Here is a 16,047-nt window from a genome sequence, read left to right as displayed (position 1 = left end):
CCAGCGAGTACAGTCCAAGAGCCGACAAACGCTCATCATACGTAAGCCCTTTCATTCCCGGAATCATTCTCGTAAATCTCCTCTGAACCCTCTCCAACGTCAGCACATCCTTCCTAAGATGTGGGGCCCAAAACTGCGCACAGTATTCCAAATGAGGCCTCATTAGTGCCCCGTAGAGCCTCATCAACACTTCCTTACTTTTATACACTATACCTCTCGAGATGAATGCCAACATAGCATTCGCTTTCTTAACCACCGATCCAACCTGGTGGTTAACTTTTAAGATATCTTGTACGAGTACCCCCAAGTCCCTTTGTACTACCGTACTTTCAATCTTCTCTCCTTCTAGATAATAATCTACCCGCTTATTTCTGCTTCCAAAGTGTACAACTGCACATTTCTCAACATTGAATCTCATCTGCCATTTCCTTGCCCATTCTCCTAAACTGTCTAGGTCCCTCTGCATCCTTTCTATTTCCTCTATGCTCCCTACTCCTCCACTTATCTTGGTGTCATCCGCAAACTTAGCCACACAACCATTTATTCCATCGTCCAAATCATTGATGTACAAGGTAAAAAGGAGCGGCCCCAACACCGACCCCTGCGGCACACCACTAGTAACCGGTAACCAACCAGAACGAGATCCTTTTATTTCCACCCTTTGCTTCCTGCCAACCAGCCACTGCTCCACCCATTCTGCTATCCTACCCATAATTCCATGACCTCTCATCTTATTAATCAGTCTCTTGTGAGGCACCTTATCGAAGGCCTTTTGAAAGTCTAAATACACAACATCTACCGCCTCTCCCTTATCCACCCTACCTGTGATTTCTTCAAAAAACTCCAATAGGTTGGTCAGACAGGACCTCCCCTTCACAAAACCATGTTGACTAGGTCCAATCTTGCCTTGCGCCTCTAGGTATTCGGTAACCTCCTCCTTGAGGATAGATTCCAATAATTTTCCCACCACTGACGTCAGACTAATAGGTCTGTAATTTCCTTTGTGCTGCCTCCCACCTTTCTTATACAACGGAACTACATTCGCTACCCTCCAGTCCTCCGGAACCATGCCAGAATCTATCGATTCCTGGAAAATAATCACCAATGCCTCCGCTATCTCTACAGCCACCTCCTTCAGAACCCGGGGATGCACCTCATCCGGTCCGGGAGACTTATCAGTCTTAAGCCCCTTTAGTTTTCCTAGCACCTTCTCCCTAGTAATCTCAACTGAACTCAGTTCCAATTCGTGAGACTCCTGACTAACGGGCACATTGCTTATGTCCTCCACGGTGAAGACCGATGCAAAATATTCATTCAATTCCCTTGCCATCTCACTATCGTCCATTATAATACCTCCTGCACCGTTATCAATTGGTCCTATGTCAACCCGTGTCTCTCTTTTATTCCTTATGTATTTAAAAAAGCTCTTAGAGTCCTTCCGAATGTTGTCCGACAGCTTCCTTTCATAACTCATCTTTGCTTTCCTAATGACCTTCTTAGTTTCTCTCTGCAGATTTTTAAAAACTTTCCAATCTTCTGTTTTCCCACTAATTTTTGCTACTTTGTACGCCGCCCCTTTTGCTTTTATTTTATCCTTCACCTTCCTCGTTATCCACATCTGTGCCTTTTTTCCATTCAAAACCACCTTTTTTCTTGGAATATATCTATCCTGCATTTTCCTTATTTCCTGTAGAAATTTCTTCCATTTCTCCTCCGCCGTCCCTCCAGCTAACTTACTCCTCCAATCAATTTGGGCCAACTCTTCTCTCATACCTTTGTAATTTCCCTTATTCCACTGAAATATCGATACACCAGTTATCAGCTTCTCCTTCTCAAACTTGAAACTAAACTCAATCATATTGTGATCACTTGTTCCCAGTGGTTCCTTTACCTTTAGTTCCCTAATCACCTCGGGTTCACTACACAGCACCCAAACCAAAACAGCCGATCCCCTGGTGGGCTCCTCAATAAGTTGCTCCAGAAAAACATCCCTTAGACATTCCACAAACTCACTCTCCTGAGTTCTACCGCCTTGCTGGATTTCCCAGTCCACCTTCATGTTAAAATCCCCCATAATTATCTTCACATTGTCACTCTGGCACGCTTTTTCTATCTCAATCTGCAACTTATGGTCCACTTCCTGACTGCTGTTAGGGGGCCTATATATGACTGCTACTATTGTCCTTTTACCCTTGCTATTTCTTAGCTCCACCCATAAGGATTCCACTTCCTCCGACCCAATGTCCTTCCTTTCTATTGATTTTATATCGCTACTAACCATCATGGCCACACCTCCCCCTCTGCCTACCCGCCTGTCCTTCCTATACACTGTGTACCCCTTGACATTCAGTTCCCAATCACATCCATCATGAAGCCACGACTCAGTGATTGCAACGATGTCATATTTATTAACCTGTAGTTGTGCCACTAGGTCATCTACTTTATTCCTGATGCTACGTGCATTTAAATATAGTACGTTTAGACTGGTATCTGCTATTGATTTTATTGTACTTCTATTGTTCAGCAGATTATCCTGACTTTCCACCTGTCCATCCTTCTTACTATCTTCGCTACCTACTATCTTAGACATGTTCCTGTAGACCTCATCCCCTATCCTAACATTCGGTATCCTAACATCCTCATCCCCGATCCTAACATTCTGTATCCTAACATCCTGATTTGTTGTACTTCTATTATTCAGTAAATTATCCTGACTTATCACCTGCCTGTCCTTCTTGCCATCCTCATTGGATTCGTTTCTATACACTTCCTCCCTCACCTTAGCATCTTGTAACCTAGCATCCTGGTTACCATCCCCCTGCCAGATCAGTTTAAACCCTCCCCTACAACTAAATTAAACATTCCCGCCAGGATATTGGACCCTTTGGAGTTTAGGTGCAACCCATCCTTAGCAAATAGGTCTTGCCTCCCCCAAAAAAGGTCCCAGGTATCCAAGAATCTGAAGCCCTGCCCCTTGCACCAGTCACTCAGCCACGCATTCATCTGCCAGAGCTTTCTATTCTTCCTGTCATTGACACGTGGCATGGGTAGTAGTCCTGAGATTACTACCCTTGAGGTCCTACTTCTCAACCTTCTCCCTAATGCCCTGTATTCCTCCTTCAGGACCTCTTCTCTTTTTCTACCTACATCACTGGTACCTACATGTACCAAGACTTCTGGCTGCTCACCCTCCCCTCTCAGAATATTCTCGACACGGTCCGTGATATCCCGTGCCCTGGCACCAGGGAGGCAACACACCATCCGAGACTCATTGTCGGTATCACAGAATCTGCTATCCGTACCCCTTACTATCGAATCCCCAATAACCACTGCATTTCGCTTCCTCTGCTGGACCACAGTACCAGACACGGTGCCAAGGTCCTGGCTGCTGAGGTCTTCCTCTATGAAGTCATCCTCTCCAACCGAATCTAAAATGAGATATCGGTTTTTGAGGGGGACCGCCACTGAGGTGCTGTCTACATATTCTTTATAACTCCTGTCTATCTCCTGCTCGCTCTCCCTAACCAACCGAAGGTCATCCAGCTGCTGCTCCAGACTCTCAATCCGTTCCTTGAGGAGCCGCATCTCTGTGCACTTTGCGCAGATGTAGTTATCAGGGAGTCTGGTCGTCTCCCAGGGGCCCCACATCTGACACTCCAAACACAACACTAATCCCAGATGCATACTGCTGAATATCACTGAGCTCAACAACTAAACTAAATTAATAACTTACCCCCTCTCTATAATCTCGCCTCTTTCCCGCTCTCGCCGAAGCCCGTTGAGCCAAAGCCTAACCCACTCTGCTCCCTCACACTCCGCTGCCCGCTCCGACGCTGCCCGCTGGATATGCTCGTCTGCTTTTTAAATCGCCCGCGCGCTTCCGAGTGACGTCACGCACCTGCGCAGTCACTCGCCGCTGTCCCGAACGCTAGAAAGAGAAAAAAAAAACTCGCTCGTTATTTTCCGGCACTCTCCGCTCTCTCGTCGCTGGAAAATTAACCCCAGCTCCCATCACCTCCAACACATTGCCTCAAACACAAATCACACCACCCCTCCTCACCTGGATCCACCTCTCACTTGCCAGCTCTTGCCCCACCCCTTCCCTCCACCGCTTTATACTGATTACCTCTCCTCTATCTTTCAGTCCAGATGAAGGGTCCTGACCCAAAATGTTGACTGTCCACTTCCCTTGACAGATGCTGCCTGAACCACATCTGTTCCTCCAGCATCTAGTTTGTGGTCACCTCCGAATATTGTTCCAGCCTGTCCATTGGGAAATTATCTCCAACACCCTCTTCTCCAACATGTTGTCCAGAATCCTGGCTCATCCCAAAAAAAATACTTTCAACATCCAGCACCTCCCTTAAGTGCCTATCTCCAGAAGAAGCACCTCACCAGATTACTGTTAATAAATCACTCACAAATCCTCTTTGTTCCAACATATCTCACCAATACGGTATCAACCCCCCCTCACCCTCATTATCACTAACTCCTCCTAAGCAAAAAAACTGTACTACATCACCAACAAATTAACCTCTTTCATCAAATGAACCCCAACCCCCCTCTATCTCGTAAAACCCACACCACCAGCCTTTTAGCACCAGACATTTGATACTTCAAGAGTTTCCCACATCTCCCCTCCCCTCCAGATAGTTACTGGCACCCTACTCTCCCTGCCAACAAGTCGCCCCCAATATCCCTCATCCCATCAAATCCCTAACACAAACAAATTACCCCCCAACTCCACATCCAACCAATAACCTGCCCCCCCCACCATATCATGGTCAAATCGCATTCAATCTCAACCCCAAACCCTAGAGGAAGTGTATTTGAAAGGATGTTATAGGCAAGGGTAGAACCTGTTAACACTTCTGCACAGTCCGGAGTCTGTTTCAGGTATGACTGTTTGTGAGACCACCCTCCAGACTGACTTCACACAGCACTGTAATTCATGAGTAGTTTCTGTTACGAATTGACAAGTTTCATTAAATATATGAGATCTGTACTTTAGTTTTGGAACTTAGCTGGTTCTTGCCCTGTTCCCCCAAGGGCATTAAACTACCGAGGAATAATGCAGGACTGTCATAGGTTTTGGAGGCAGGTAGGGATGTGAGGTCATGTGGACTTGCCTCTCTCCTCCCCCCATGCTCTTTCCTCCACTCACACCCACTCCCATGAATCAAAGTGCTGTTTTGGGGGACCACTTGGGTCTGCCAGGAAGTTCTTCCCTGCCTGCCCCTCAAATGTCTTGCTTGAATCCCACCATGTAGCCAGAAGCTTCCTGGAGCTCAGCATTCTCCTGGAGCAAGGTGATGGATTCCAAAAGGGGTTTGGAGCTTCCTCACCCCTTTCTGGCCTTGGACAGGGGAGGAGCAGGGAACCAAAGTGGAAATGGAGAGATGGGCTGATGACTGAGCAGCTGTTACTGAGAGTCATTCACAGCCCCCTTCAGGATGCCACGATACTGGGAGATGGTTGGCATCACCAACCTGGGGTGTGGGTGAATGGAGAATCTGCCTGGCAAAGCTCCGTTGTTGGGGAATCTCTGGGTCTGGCATCGGTTGTTGAGTCAGTAGTTGCATTTTATTCAGGCAGTTCTGGTGAGCAGGCAGTTTTGGTATCAGCATGATTAATCCCACCTATCCTCCAACAGCACACAGTCTCTGGAACCACCTTGTTGAAAGCATGTTGATGTGGTGGTGAGGGGTGTATTTAGTTTCATTGCCAGCTGCGGGTAATAGCATCCCAAATCATTCCTGCTTTTCTTTTGTTTTGTTTCCTTGCAGGTGGTTAAGAAATATGTGGATGCAACTGGTCCCACATACAGGTCCCTGAAGGTCATCAATGTCTGGAAGTTGGACAGAGAAGGAGAGGTGAGCTCATGGGCAGATACTTGTGTGGTGCCCAACCATAATGGAGGAACCAAAGTCCCTCCTGAGGCCAGTGCTGCTGCTTTTGCCATGAAGTGTGCAACTGGCCTGTCGAGGTTGTAGGAAGCTATCTGTCCCTGTGGGTGAGGCACAGAGAAGAGTGTGCAATGTGGAAAATCTAGTGAAAATACAGGGTGCCTTACTTGTATCTAACCCCACTTAACCTGACCAAGGGCTGTTGAATGGGACAGTTTAGAGGATTCTTTACTCAATATCTGACCCATACTTTGATGGCTCACCAAATGTTTGACACCAAGACCAAGAGCAAGAAAAGTAGCAATTATCCTTTACCCAACAACACTTGGAACAGAGAATGATGACCAGCAACTGCCTAAGGAACAGGATAATACAGGAGCTGGGTGCCCAGGATGGGTGGGAGCCGGGCCTGGGTACCTGGGATGGGTGGGAGCCGGGCCTGGGTGTCAGTGGGCAGTGATGGTCTCAACCCTGCAGCCAACACAAGTTCACTCTGTTCCTGTGTTTCCAGGGCGAACGTTACAAGGAACACCAGAACATAGAGCACCGTCGCCTCCTATGGCATGGGACCAACATCGCTGTTGTTGCTGCCATCCTGAAAACCGGGCTGAGGATCATGCCGCATTCAGGGGGCCGTGTCGGCAAAGGGATCTACTTCGCATCAGAAAACAGCAAATCATCAGCATATGGTAATGGCACCATCCACACTGCTATCACCTCACCGATTGTCGTCAGTGGAGGCTGGTGAAACTGGGCTGTTCTGTGCAGCACTTACTGTTGGAGGTGCTCTCTGTTGGATGAGTTTTCTAACAAAGCCTCAACACCTTCTCAGAGGACAGAAGGTCCCATCATGTTACTGGGAGTTTTCCCTGGTGCACTGGCCAGATTTATCCCTGCTACAATGCAGATAATCTCATTGTTGGCATCACAAGTACTCTGTCCTGAGCCATAGCTGAAATAACTATGAGGTGCAAAGAAAGCAGCTGCACAGAATAAGTCTATTCAGCCCATCATTCTGTGCTGGTCTTTGAAAGAGTAATCCCACTATGTCCTACAACCTTGTATATTATCTGTAATCCTGTAATTTCTCCACTCTCAAATATCTGCCCATCTCTCCTTGAAAATAACCAGCTTCCATCACCTTTTCAGATGGTGAGTCCCAGATCCAAACAGCTCCCTGGGTGAAGGAAAATTCTCCTCATTGCCTAGTTAGATCTTTGCCTTTGGTTTTAAACCATTGATTGCAAGTAATTAACATATTGACAAGATTATTTTTTCTCATGAAACCCCTCCTCATCATGTTAGGTCAGCCTTGTCCAGAGAATATGCGTAACTCTCCTTGTAACTCCGTACCTTATCTCAGGCTCACCTCTATTGCTGTTATTGAGGTCGGTACACAAACCCTGACCCCTGAGGCTGAGATTTGTCCAGAATTTCTCCACTAAACCCAAACCACTGACTCCAAAAGTTCTGCCTTTTAATTTTCTTGCCAGTATTTATAAACCCAATTAAAAAGTTGTAGCGTTTTTAACAACCTTGACCCATTGTCTTTTAAGGACTTGTGTAAAGGAACACCAAGCTGCTTTGCTCGATTGCACTTATCATAGTCATGTTATTTTGATTCTTTTGAACTGTATCATTCCAATCTCCATCCTTCTATTTTGCCATTTTTATTGTACAGAAGTGTATTATTACCCTCATCGCTGTATAATCATGGTCATCACTTCCTCCTAGTTACAAGAAATTATTGTTGTTTGGTAAAAAATTAACATTATACTCTGAGGCTGTTGTTTTCTTTTGCAGTTGGTTTTACATCCAAGAATGAAGGCATCATGTTCCTGACTGAAGTGGCTCTGGGGAACATTCATTACATTTTAAGAGATAATTCACAACTAAGAACCCCTCCCACAGGCTTTGACAGTGTTGTTGCCCGTGGCAGCACTGAACCAGGTACGAGTAGTCCATGCTTCATAATGGCTACCCCTCTCAGCCTACATGCAGACACACAGACATATACACACTATCAATCAATCAATCCTTAGACTCATCCTTTTGCAAATGCTCCTCACACCCAAATTTCTCCTTGGACTTTGCTCCCAGAGCAAAGGTAGCCTTTGAATACTCCCCATTTGGCCAGTTTGAGTAGACAGGTAGCACAGTGGCGCAGCTGGTAGAGCCACTGCCTCACAGCTCCGAAGAACCAGGTTCAATCCTGACCTCTGATGCTGACTGTGTGGAGTTTGCACATTCTTCCTGTGTGTCCGTGGGTTTTCTCCAGGTGCTCCGGTTTCCTCCCACATCTTAAAGACGTGGAGGTTAGTAGGTTATATGGCCACTGTAAATTGCCCTTTGCGTGTAGGTGAGTATTGGGACTTGGGGGAAGTTGATGAAAATGTGGGGAGAATAAAATTGGATTAATGTAGGATTAGTGTAAATGGGTGGTAGACGGTTGGTGCGGACTCAGTGGGCTGAAGGGCCTGTTTTCATGCCATATTGACTTTTGAGATCTGGCTGTCTGCAGCCAGGATGTTGATGCACATTGTGCTCTGTAGTGACCAATGAAAACTGATTGGGAGACAGCCCCAGGAAATTGTTCTCACTTCCATCAGGGCCCAAACTCCCCAGCCAAGGCTCAGTCCTTTTTGGTTGGTTAATTGGCCAATTAAATTGCCCCTAGTGTATAGGTAGAATCTGTGAGGAGCTGATGAGAAAGTGGTTGGAATGAAAAAAAAATTGGGATAATTGTAGGATTAGTGGAAATGGCTGGTTGATGATTGGCACAGACTCAGTGGGCTGAAGGGCCTGGTTCTGTGCTGCAACTCTCTATGACTCTGTGGTATATTCCTCATCTCTACAACTGAATTTGGCATTGCATTTCTGAGCTGTGCCACAAATATTCCAGCTGGGAGTGTATCCTGGCCTGTCTGATACAATGGAGTCTGTTCACATGATGGATGGTGGGGGAGTGGGATGAGGTGGGCTACAGGTTGGGGGGAAGATTTCTGCTTTTTATTCCTATCTGGTTCTTTGCAGATTCTTCACAGGACAAGGTGCAAATCATAGATGGGAGGAGAGTGATTGTGTCGCAAGGCAAACCCAAGCCAATGAAGCTGGGCAAAAACTCTTCCTTTAGCCAGAGCGAATACGTCATCTACCAGGAGAGCCAGGCACGCCTCCGTTACTTGGTGCAAGTGAAGTTCTGAGTGTTCCCTTGGCGCTCCTCCACCGTGAGAGGCCCCCACACCGGCAGCTTCCCGGAAACATTCAGTTTGCTTTCTTTCTTCCTGCATACGGTTGGATGTCCTCCAGAACAGCTTTTGAACTTCACTTATTTAACCACTGTTGCTTCTCTACATTGCAGTACCAAAGGGTGGAGTGAGATCCCATCTACAGGTGGGACAGATCACATTAGTGCTGTGGCTGAGCACTGAGACTGAGTTCTTTCTCTTCACTAAGTGCAGGCCTGTTCAGCTGGGCTGTTTAGTGACTTCATTTGCCCAGACAGCCCCATTTCAATCCTGACAAGCAAATAGCACCAGTGTGATGCTAGTGCTGGGTTAATGTTGGTCACTGACTGGAGAGTTCCAGGCCCTGGAATATTTGGCCTTACCCAGCCATACTGGTGCTTATGCAGTGGACAGCTGTGATATACATCTCCCCCCGCCCTTCCTCACCGGGACACTGAGTAAACTTGTAACCTGACAACTTCTGCTCCCAGACCTTTCCCAAGGACACTCACTGATCAGCTTGGTCACTGGATAGACTGAGCGGCTCATTGAACTGACGGGGTCAGAATCTAAATCTCCCCTGAGTAACTCAGTGAGCTGAACTGGGTTTAAATCACCATGCCACAATCTACCTACATCCTTCCCCAGGCCCACTGAGTACCTCACCCAATTGCTAAGTCAAGCCCGGGCCTCAGAGAGAATTAGCACCCAGACCTTCCCCAGGCCCCACTGAGTTACTTGGGGATTCTGGTACCAAGGCACCCCAGTTAGGTTGAATTCAGTGATGAGTAAATTCACTTTTCCTAGCTGATTCCAGTTGTAGACACTGGAGATGCTGGAATCTGGGGCAAAAAAATCAAACTGCTGGCAGTCCAGGTGAAGGGTCTTGACCCAAAGCATGAACTGATCCATTTCCCTCCCCAGATGCTGCCTGACCCGCTGAGTTGCAGTTTGTTTTTTGACTCCAGTTGTGTTGCTCTTGGGTTCCACGAGGCCCCCCATCGATGTTGGCACTTTAACTCTCACACAACCAAAGTAAGCACTTTCACAGTTGGTTTGTATTTCTCGTCTGTGCACTAACCCCTCCCTGAATGCCTGAGGCTTTATTCCTGCTATTTCACCAGTAGCCTCCCTTGGCCCTTGGGGACAGCCGGCAGAATGATGCTGGGGCAGGGAGGATGAGGCGAGGTCCCCCAGGTTTCAGGCTGCAGGCCTGCGGGTCCTTGAGTGGACAGATGGGCTTCAATCTTGGCCTTCAATGTAACTGATCCATAGTCAACAGACATTCCTCTGGCCCCCAGCCCTTCTCCAGGCAACTGACACCTCTCTCCATCACACTGAGAGTGAGTAGCATGAGACTAACTGACATAACTGGAGGCTGGGTGATGTGTGCTGCCAGCTGACCTTTGAACTGGGGTTGGGTAAGGTGGAGGACACTGATTTGTTCCTGCTGCTCAATGGTTCTGCTGGAGGTACAACTGATAGCCCCTGTGTTGGCCACAGTGTCTGGACCCTGCCTGTGGAGTCACCTCTGCCTGTACCTCAGCCTATGGCTCGGTGCAAGATTTTCTGTGTTGGTATGTTGCACTCTTATAGTTGGTACCTATAACCAGCTGCTCTATTAGTCCTGACCGCATGGTCTTGGTGATGTATTTGCACTATTAAAGCATTCTCTTATTCTAGCGGTGAACTGGATGAATTGTCTGCATCTGAAGGTACTTTTGTTCCCTTTGGTGTTCCCTTTTCCAGTTCCCACTCCCCCTCACTCATGAGGCTGCTTTCTGTCCTTCATGACAACGTGCCCTCCCTCCTACCCAGCTCTTCCCTCACACGTAACTCCACACAGTTAGTGTAGTTCGCTCCTGAGGGAGGATTGGAGTTCTGCCCAGATGTTGCTCCCCTCCAGGTCACTGGGTGGGTGATGAGCTGTCCCCGGTCCCAGGAGCAGTCGAACCCTTGTTGCTCCTTCCCTGCTACACTACTTCCTCCCTACACTGCTCTCTCAGCTATTAGCTCTCCCTCCCTGCTATGCCACACCCTCCCTTTCTTCCTACCCCATTCCCTCCCTACACCACTCCATCAGTTCTTATCTTATCCTCACTGCAAGGCTCTCTTCTTCCCTGCATCAATCCCTCATTCCCTGCACTACTCCATCCCTTTCTACTCTTCTCCCTCCCTCCCTACCCCACTCCCTCTGTACACCTCTCCCTCAACTGTTATCCCTCCTTCCCTGTACTTCTCCCTCCCTTCCTACTACTCTCCCTCTGTCCCTACCCTGCTCCCTCACTGGACTGCTCCCACAGTCCCTCCCTACTGTGCTGGAGGTTCTGAATCTCACCTCAGCCCTCTGACACTCAGTGACCGTCTGGGTATCAGCCATGGGTGAGACACTGCATTCAGCTCCTGCTTCAGACCCTAGAGGGTCCAATCCCTCAGCCCAAGGTCCGAGTACACACCCCACACCCAAATGCTGTAAGTTCCCCCTGTGGATGTGTCATTAATCAGAGGCCCTGCCTGCTCTCTCGACTCGGTGTGAGATTCCATAAAGAGTTGGAGTTGTTTCCAATAGTTATCCCTCAGCCAGATTATCCTCTCACAATTATGAGAACTTGCTGTTTTCAAATTGCCTGCAATGTCTCCTGCATTACAGCGGCTAGGAGCACCTCAGGATATCCTGAAGCCAGGACAGGTTCCATATAAACGCAAGTCCTGCTATTCTTACCTTGACCTGGATTACCCACTAATCCTGCTGTGTCTAACTCCTGGGCTGTGCGCCCCTGAGCTTTCTGACCTAGGCCAGGTCAGCAAAACGGCATTCCTCAAACTGGGATCCCTGTCCCTTGGCAGAGGTAACGTTCGTCGTACTGGGGGAACTGCTGGAGTCTTCCAGCTAAGTGAGTCTATGGTCTGAAGCTGTCACACGTCAGAGAATCTCAGAGCCTGCACACAGCCCGTACATGAATTAAGAACCTCCCCACTGAGTATGGGGAGGGCAGTCGTTCATGAGTCCATTGAGCCCTGTTTTTGCTACAGGCCAGGTCAATGTTCCATCTCTTAAAATGAAACTATCCCAGGAATTTAAAGGACAATGACACGATGCATGTCTGGTGCTGTACTCCTTGCACTGGCGTCCCTTATATCATTCACACTAACTGTTTCTAGGAATACAGGTTGCAGTTGTACAAGACGTTGGTGAGGCCGCACTTGGAATATTGTGTTAGGTTTTGTACACCCCATTATTGGAAAAATGCCATTAAGCTGGAAGGAGTGCAGAAAAGATTTAGGAGGATATTACCAGGACTTGAGGCCCTGAGTTCTGGAGAAAAGTTGAACAGCCTAGGACTTTATTCATTGGACCATAGGAGACTCAGGGGTGACCTTACAGAGGTGTATAAAATCGTGAGGAGCTTAGATAGGGTGAATCCATTCAGTCTTTTTCCCAGGGTTGGGGAATCAAGAACTTGAGGGCATAGGTTTAGGTTGAGAACCATACAGCACAAAACAGGCCCTTCGGCCCACCATGTTGTGCCGTCCATCAAACCACCCTCACACTATCTAACCCTTTCCTCCTGCATATCCCTCTATCTCACATTCCTCCATGTGCCTATCCAACAAACTCTTGAACCTCTCCAATGTATCTGCCTCCACCACCACCCCAGGCAGTGCATTCCATGCACCAACCACTCTCTGGGTGAAAAACCTCCCCCTGACATCTCCCCTGAACCTCCCAGCCATAACCTTAAAGCCATGCCCTCTTGAGCATTGGTGCCCTGGGAAGGAGGCGCTGACTGTCTACTCTTATTCCTCTCAATATTTGAGAGGGGAGAGATTTCATAGGAACCTGAGGGGCAATTTTTTCACCCAGAGGGTGGTCTGTATATGGAATGAACTGCTAGTGGAAGTGGTTGAGGCAGGTACATAACAGCATTTAAAAGACACTTGGACAAGTACGTGGATAGGAAAGGTTTAGAGGGATATGGGCCAAATGTGGGCAAATAGGACCAGCCTAGGTGGGCATCTTGGTCAGCATGGACTGGTTGGGCCAAAAGGGCCTATTTCCATGCTGTATGACCCTAATACAGGTGATTCTCCAGTCATGCATTCTGTCCATGCACTGGGGAGCTTGTAGTGAGTAGATGGGAATGTTGTGGTGCTGGGCCACAACTCGCCAGTCTCCTCGACACCTCTGGCTTCACCTATGGGCATCTACTTGCATCAGCAATTCTGCCAGCGGATGGAACTTTTAATTTTAGTTCAGAACTGCAGTGGAAAGCTGTTCTGTAATGTGTGCAGTTCAGGAGTTTTAATTCAATTCATTGTGGATAAAGACGGGGAAAAAAAAACTGGAGTGAGGCTGAGAAAAGGGAGGTTTGCTGCTCGGTCTCTGGGATCCTGCACTGCAGGTCAAAGCAACACGGAGCACAGGTTCATGTACTCTTCATGGATGGAACACACAGGTACGTACAGCACGGACCAATGATCCTGGTTACACAGACACAGACCCACCTTTCCGGATAGATGGAACATTATTGCCATGCCCCAGGTTGTCCGAGAGCAGGGTTGGGTCTGATGGGTCACACGGAGCACAGACACGTGGTGCAGGTTGTGATTGCCCCATGTTCTGGGGTACGTACCTGTGTGGGGAGGAGTGGTGTCCACAACTTCCTCACTTCATCAGAAACCATCACGTTTAGAAATATTTTTTGCTATTTTTCCACTTTGAAAAACACATGTTTTAATGAATTTGTGTTTTAAAAACATGCAGATAACTGGAAAAGCTGATTTTTTTAAAATGCAACTTGAAAGAATTTTGATGGAGTTTTCAGAGGGCAGTGAAGTGCATGACTTGTACTGACATCTCCCCTCATCTACCCTCTCATTGTTGCTCTGATGGAGACCAGTCTTGTATCCTGTGTATTCGTAAAGTTCCCTTCATCGCCATCATCTGTTTACTCTTGCACCTGAATTTCTTGCACCTCAATGGTGAATGGTAGAATATGGGAGAGTGTATGGGCAGGAAGAATGTTAAAACATTGGATTAGTGTAGGGTTAGTGTAAATGGGTAGTTGATTTTCGATGTGGACTCAATGGCCAAAGTGACTGTTTCTGTGCTGTATCTCTCCCTGACTTTGACAGGCCCTCTCTCTAGCCCCCATCCCTTCAAACCCTGTCATCGATTTTTGCTGGATCGGTGCACTCAATGCTCCGTGATCATTCAACTCATTCTAACTCCCAAACTTGGTTGGAACAAATTCTACATATGTCCTCTCCCTGCATCCTCATGGTGAAGACACATCTCTCTGCTCTGTATCCCAAGCTAACTGTTCTGTACATAAGGGATATGGAACATGTTCAGGGAGTTAGTGACCAGCCTGCCTAATGTTAAATTAGTGGTGGGAAAGGTGGTGGAATCGTTCCAAATGAAGAGGATAGAAGAACATCTAGAAAAACAAATATAATAATGAATAGCCCACATGGATACCAAAAATGAAGATCTGGCTTGCCCAACCTTATTGAATATTTTCAGTAGGTGACAGAGAGAGTGGACAATGAAAAGGCAATGAGTATAATTCATCTAGATCTTCAAAAGGCCTTTGATTAGGAGTCCCATTAGAATCAAAAATACAGTTTCTACATTTGCAAATTGTGGGGAATGGTCATTAACAAACTTGAACAATAACCTGTCAATGAAGTCCAAGACAGATGAAGGAAGAGTACTTTTCTAGCAAGAATGGGGAGGTTAATTATTACTCGAAAAGTGTAGGGCTAGATGGGCTAGAGGAACAAGGGCATCTCAACTTTGAACTCCAGGTGCACCAATCACTAAAGGTTGTTCCACATGTTAACAAGATCATAAAGAAAACAAACAAACATCAGGATTCATTTCCAGAGGGACAGAATAGAAAAGTAGGGAAGTTATGCTAAACCTGTACCAAGCCTTGGTTAGGACACACTTGGAGTACTGCATTGGAGTCCTAGTCATTACATTGTAGGAAGGTTATAGAGGCACTGGAGAGGGCACAGGGGAGATTGTACAGGGATGATGCCAGAAACATGAGGGAATAGGTATCAGGAAGGATGCTCAGATTGGGTCTCTTTCACTTGAGAAGGCCGAGGGGTGACCTAACAGAGTTCTTTAAAATTACGGAAGATCCTCAGTAGATACAGACAGAATGTGGGAGGAGCATAACCAGAGGCATCAACATCAGATGAGAATGCGGAATTGGCTGGAACAAATTCTATAGATGTATTTAAGGGTAAGTAGGACAAATGTGTGGGGAAGGGAATAGAGAGTTGTACTGATGGGTTTAGCTAAGGAAGGATGTGAGGAGGCTGGACTAAAACCGGCATGGACTGCTTGAACCAAATGGCCCATTGCTGTGCCGAGCATCCTGTGTAATCCTAACTCACCCTTTCACAGAGGACAAACTGCAGGGCTTCCCCCCCCCACCCCCTCTTCTTGCTCAAACATTTAGAACCCAAGTCTGGTCTCATTCAGTCACTGCACCAGCTCTCCCACTCCAGTTGAAGCTGCCACTAAGGCCCTTCAGCCCTTTGAACCACGGCACTCTGCACAAAGTGTGCACAAATTTGACACAGGGAAAGACCGCCAAAACAGAAGGCATTCCTTCTCCATCTCCATTTCTTCCTTTATGGGCCAGTGCAAAATTTCATGTCATCCAGACATCCTTTAACACTAAACAGGCAACCAGCAAGATAGAAGGAAAAAGGTTTATAATTATTTGCATATTACAGTACTTATTTGCAAGCAGTTCACTAGCAAAGCATGCAATAGATGTGTGATCGGGACAGAGTTTGTCTTTGCAGAGGGTGTTAAGGGTCACTGAGGTCAGGGGTCGCTGTGGTGGGATACAGCAGTGGTCCAGTGGATTTTTCGGGATTGGGGTTATACC

At 47.2% G+C, this 16,047-nt stretch overlaps 1 protein-coding gene across 1 annotated transcript in view; it reads left to right on the top strand.

Moving 5' to 3' along the window:
• parp3 (poly (ADP-ribose) polymerase family, member 3) overlaps positions 1-10,815 on the top strand; it is a 35,101-nt gene extending 24,286 nt beyond the window's left edge. Inside the window, exons 8-11 of the mRNA XM_052018830.1 lie at positions 5,787-5,873; positions 6,418-6,595; positions 7,710-7,856; positions 8,940-10,815. Of these exons, the coding sequence (XP_051874790.1) occupies positions 5,787-5,873; positions 6,418-6,595; positions 7,710-7,856; positions 8,940-9,109 (582 nt within the window). The 3' untranslated portion in view covers positions 9,110-10,815. The remainder of the gene's footprint in view (positions 1-5,786; positions 5,874-6,417; positions 6,596-7,709; positions 7,857-8,939) is intronic.
• Positions 10,816-16,047: the final 5,232 nt, after the last annotated feature.

Source organism: Pristis pectinata, chromosome 6 (assembly GCF_009764475.1).
Source record: "Pristis pectinata isolate sPriPec2 chromosome 6, sPriPec2.1.pri, whole genome shotgun sequence".
In the NCBI taxonomy this organism is placed as follows: Eukaryota; Metazoa; Chordata; class Chondrichthyes; order Rhinopristiformes; family Pristidae; genus Pristis; species Pristis pectinata.
The sequence above is the reverse complement of the archived record's forward strand: the minus strand, read 5'-3'. Positions and strand labels throughout refer to the sequence as shown.